The following is a 4,408-nucleotide window of genomic DNA, read 5'->3' as shown; positions in this document are numbered from 1 at the left end:
ATCCATCCCTCCATCCATCCATCCCTCCATCCATCCCTCCATCCCTCCATCCATCCATCCCTCCATTCATCCATCCATCCATCCATCCATCCATCCATCCATCCATCCATCCATCCATCCATCCATCCATCCATCCATCCATCCATCCATCCATCCATCCATCCATCCCTCCATCCATCCATCCATCCATCCATCCATCCATCCCCATAGTTTGTTCAAATGAGCCTTTCTGCTGAGGTTCTAATTGAGTGTGTTGGAAGACAGGAGGGTCAGGCTGGTCTTGCAGAGCCCCTGCCAGCCCTTCCCTCCTCCTGGTGAGCAGCAGCTCTGCCCACAGCAGCAGGGATGTCTTCTGCTTCACTTCATTGTCACCATCTTATTGCAGTAAGAGCAACACAGCTCAACTGAGGTTGCCAAAGTCCTTGTAGGTCATGTTGCCTTGTTATCACAGGCACTCTGTCATTTAATCCTCTTCCCAAGGTCCAATTGGGAAGCTGGTTGTCTCCTGAGCCACCCAGCTAAGCAGTAGGGCACAGCTGGAGGGTGACATGGATGATGAGCTAGAGAAGGGAACCCACAGCAGAGTCTGCTCCCCTGAGCTGCCACGCTGTGTCCTTGCTAGTCCTCTGAAGCATCATGTGTGAGGTATCTTGTGGCCTCTCCAAAGCTGAGAATTTTATTTTTTTAAAAATATATATTCATTGTGCCAGAAGGGAGAATTTGGGTTGGAGGAGCCAGTTGCAGAACCCCTTAGTTTTTTTTACGTTTACCCTTTGAGCTTGCAACTTACATTAAAGGAAAACAAAAATCCAACAGAAGCAACAAGAACCAAATGATATAATGAACTTTGTTTCTAAATTTTACTGTGTTACAGGGATGGAGCACCATCCATCCCGGCCCACAGGACTTCTGGGAAGCCGAGAAGAACAAGGTATTCCCATTTCAATATTACCAGACAAGCTGCCATGCAGCTACCACCTTTGTATTTCCCTTTAAAAAAAAAAAAAAAAAGATTTAAAAAGCCACGAAGGAACCCAACTCCCAAACCAAATCCATTTGAGACATTTAATTTTTTTTACCTCCACTGTGGGTTTCTTGACTAATCCCCAACAGGGGTGAGGAGTGGGCTGCAGACTTAAGGTCCTAGGTCTTCATGGTGTCCTGGGGCTGAGCAGGCTGGGCTGAGGCAGCTTTCTGCTGACCAGCACCCCAGTGAGCAGCAGCACCCTCCTCCTGGTGTAGCAGCACAAAGCACAGATCAGTAGGAATAACTACTTCTGTGTGTCATCTCATTTCATCTGTCTCTTCCATCTGTTGTTGGTATCACCTGCGTTCAGACTAATCACTTGCAAACGCTGTCATGGGGACGTGTAAGATTCACCCTTCTGGAGCCCTGTATCTGAGTGTTCACCCCCAAGAATGTGACTCTTGGTTTTGATGAGGCTGAGATTTGCAGATCTAAAGCTTTAAGTAGCCACTGTCTCCTCAGACCTCTGTAACACTTACCCACGAATCCCGGCATCCAGTCACTGGCGGCTGAGCAAGATGTTCTCCAGATTAACAGCCCTTGCTGGTGGAGCTCGTGTCCTTGTGTGGTCGATCTCAGAGTGAGAAACTCTGCATTGCACTGTTCTTGAGACCTGCTGTGACTGTGCATCAGAACTTTGGCATTTAAAGTAATTTTATAAAATCCCCTTTGTTGGGGATTTGCCTTTCTCTGAGGCTTTTTCTGTTATTTAGTAGGTGTTTTATCTCTTCTAATGTGCCCAAAGGAGTTTTGGTGCATCTGTGCTGTTGAAGGATGGTTGGCATTAAGCAAAAATTTCTAGCCTTTTGATGATTGAGAAAGCAGGAGTAGGGGTGGGGGAAGAAATTTAGGCAGGATTTTGTGTTGGCCTGAAACAGTGAAGAGAAGAATCCGTGCCAGACAAGAGCCAGGTGGACAAAAACCATGACACGAATCTGAGCTCTGACAGCAGCAGCTTACCTGGCTCTGGCCAACCAAGCAGAAAACGTTGTGTGGGCCTTGGGAGCCTCTACAGCCCATAAACTTAAGAGCAGTTTGCAAAAAATAACTTCTTGCTTTTTGCATAACAGCTTTCACGTGGAAGGAGCCTGAGCACTGTTGACGTGCAGCAAGAGGCAGCGCTGCCTTGGGAGGGGAGGGCGAGCAGTGGAAATCAGCCCCAGGCCCTTGCCTGCTGGTGTGGAGCTGGATTAATGGGATCAATGTCCATGTAGGACTCTTTTAGTATGTGTCTTAATTTCCTGTTTGTTAAGAAATAAGTTTTGTGCTCTGGGTTTTATTTTGGCGCTTGGCGTGGAGCTGGTCCCGCCGCTGGGCTGGCGAGCCCTGCTGTGCTTCACACTCCTCTGATCCCCTGCAACACAACCTGTACTCCTGCTGCTTTCTCTTAACCTCACATAACCAGCTTCAGATTCAGCAGAGAGGTAACCAGCAGGCCTTTTACATGACTGAATGCCTCCTTCGGTCCTCAACAAAGAGCTGGCTACGTTTGGGGAATTGTCTCTCATGGCTAGAGATGGAAACTCCTCTTGCTGGGGCTGCTCTCAGCCAGGCTGGGCTAAAATGTGCTGTGGGAAATTGAGGGTGTGTGGAGAAGTGTGGCTTAGAGTATGTAACAGGGTGATTGAGAAAGAGATAGTTACCAGTGTAACTGTCTGCATAAAGCTGCTTTCCAGGTTTAGGGAAAGCTTGTGTGCTGGTTTCAAAGGGAGATCATTAATAATAATGTTATTAGCATCTAATAAGCTTGTTTTATCTATGCAGTGTTCAGACGTTAACTCGGCAGTGTGTGACATGCTTCAGGGGAGGTTAATCCTACCACACAGGTCTCTCCTGTCTATTTAGAACTTGCCCAGAGCCAAGGAGAGGATGGTGGTTTGCATAGAGCTTCTGCTCCCAGCGCCGGTCCCACGGGAGCACCCTCCTGCCATGGAGCCTTGTGACAGCCTTTAGCATCACTGCTGGAGCAGGGAACTGGAAGTATGACATGACCTCCATGGAAATGCAGAACTAACAGGCTCAGAAGATGGTTGAACTCTGGACTTGTGGTTTAAACTGACTAATTTTTCTTTAGGGTTCCCTTAGGCTGTCACCTCACCTATCCTTTTCCCTCTCCCATGGTGACTCCAGGGTGTTGCTTCCTTTGCTGTTCATCATGTGTCTTTAACCGTTTTGCTTCCAGGGCTTCTCTCTGCAGAAAGGGGAGTTTCCCAGCAGAGGCAAGGTCTGAGCAGGAGCATCCCTGGCTGTGCTCCCAGGGGAGCACACACAGAGCAGCTCTCCCAGGCCAGGACTGCTCGGTGGTTTCCCAAACCTCACGCCCCCTTGGACTGTGCATGCCCAGGACCCACTGACCCACAATGGTGGAAAGCTCAGGTGGGAGAACGAGGCATCAGATGTGCGTGTGCTCCTACAGGTCACAAGGACTGAGTAACACCTGTAGCTCTGTGGTCCCATCTTGGCCCATGACACTGTGGCCAGGAGCCCTGAGCTGACCCTGTCCCTTCTCTGTCGCTTCCAGCCGTCCAGGAGGAGAGGCAGCGGGGGAAGGACCGCAACGAGAACGAGGTGGAGTCAACAAGTAGTGCCAATGAGGACATGCCCGTGGAAAAGATCCTGGAAGCTGAACTGGCAGTGGAGCCAAAGACAGAGACCTACATTGAAGCAAATATGGGCTTGACGCCGAGCTCGGTAAGGCACCTTGACCCCATCCCAGGGGCAGATGGGGTGGCTTATGGGGCCTTGGGAGTGACCTGGCAGGAGGACAGTGAGCCGGGGTCAGAGAGGGGTTGGCTGATGGGAAAAGAAATAATTAGAGCTCAGAAATGCAGCTGCTTAGCTCTGCTGTAGATACTGTGTGTGAGCTTAGACAAAAACTTGAGGAAGGCAGGAAGGCAAACCCCTGTGCCCCTGTGCAGCCACCAGGACTGGTGCTGGGCTGTTGTCACGAGCTGGTGCCATAGGCAAGGAACGGATACTGGGAAGTGTGATTAGAAGGGCTCACAGGGAAGATTTTGTTTTAGGGAACAGCCCTTAGTGCTAAAAGGCAGGAAGACTCTCCATGCTCTGAAGAGCTGAGAGTCCCGTCAAGCCAGTAAACAGAGCTGTGTGGCTGAAGTGCAAAGAGAGGAGTAAAATTAATTGCTGTGCCTTGTTATGTGTGTGCTTTTGGGGCCAGGGTCAGCTGCACATGGTTAATTTCTCTTTTACCTTATGGAGATCCTGTCTGGCAGGCCCACACCATCCCATGGATCCTGTGTTAGCAGGAGGTGGCACTGCCACTGCATGGGGTCACCAGGGCTGTGGAGGGTATAAATTACCTCACTACCCTGCTAGGTATTGTTGGGCTTGCTGCTGGGGAAGGGGGAGGCTGGAGTGGGG

At 50.0% G+C, this 4,408-nt stretch overlaps 1 protein-coding gene across 1 annotated transcript in view; it reads left to right on the top strand.

Annotated features, from left to right (window-relative positions):
- Nucleotides 1-4,408, top strand: part of RXRA (retinoid X receptor, alpha) — a 36,576-nt gene that overhangs the window by 13,348 nt on the left and 18,820 nt on the right. Inside the window, exon 4 of the mRNA XM_009998857.1 lies at nucleotides 3,549-3,718. Within this exon, the coding sequence (XP_009997159.1) occupies nucleotides 3,549-3,718 (170 nt within the window). The remainder of the gene's footprint in view (nucleotides 1-3,548; nucleotides 3,719-4,408) is intronic.

Source organism: Chaetura pelagica, unplaced genomic scaffold (genome assembly GCF_000747805.2).
Source record: "Chaetura pelagica isolate M959 unplaced genomic scaffold, ChaPel_1.0 scaffold405, whole genome shotgun sequence".
NCBI lineage: Eukaryota > Metazoa > Chordata > Aves > Apodiformes > Apodidae > Chaetura > Chaetura pelagica.
Note: the sequence above shows the minus strand (reverse complement) of the source record. Positions and strands in the feature narration are given on the sequence as shown.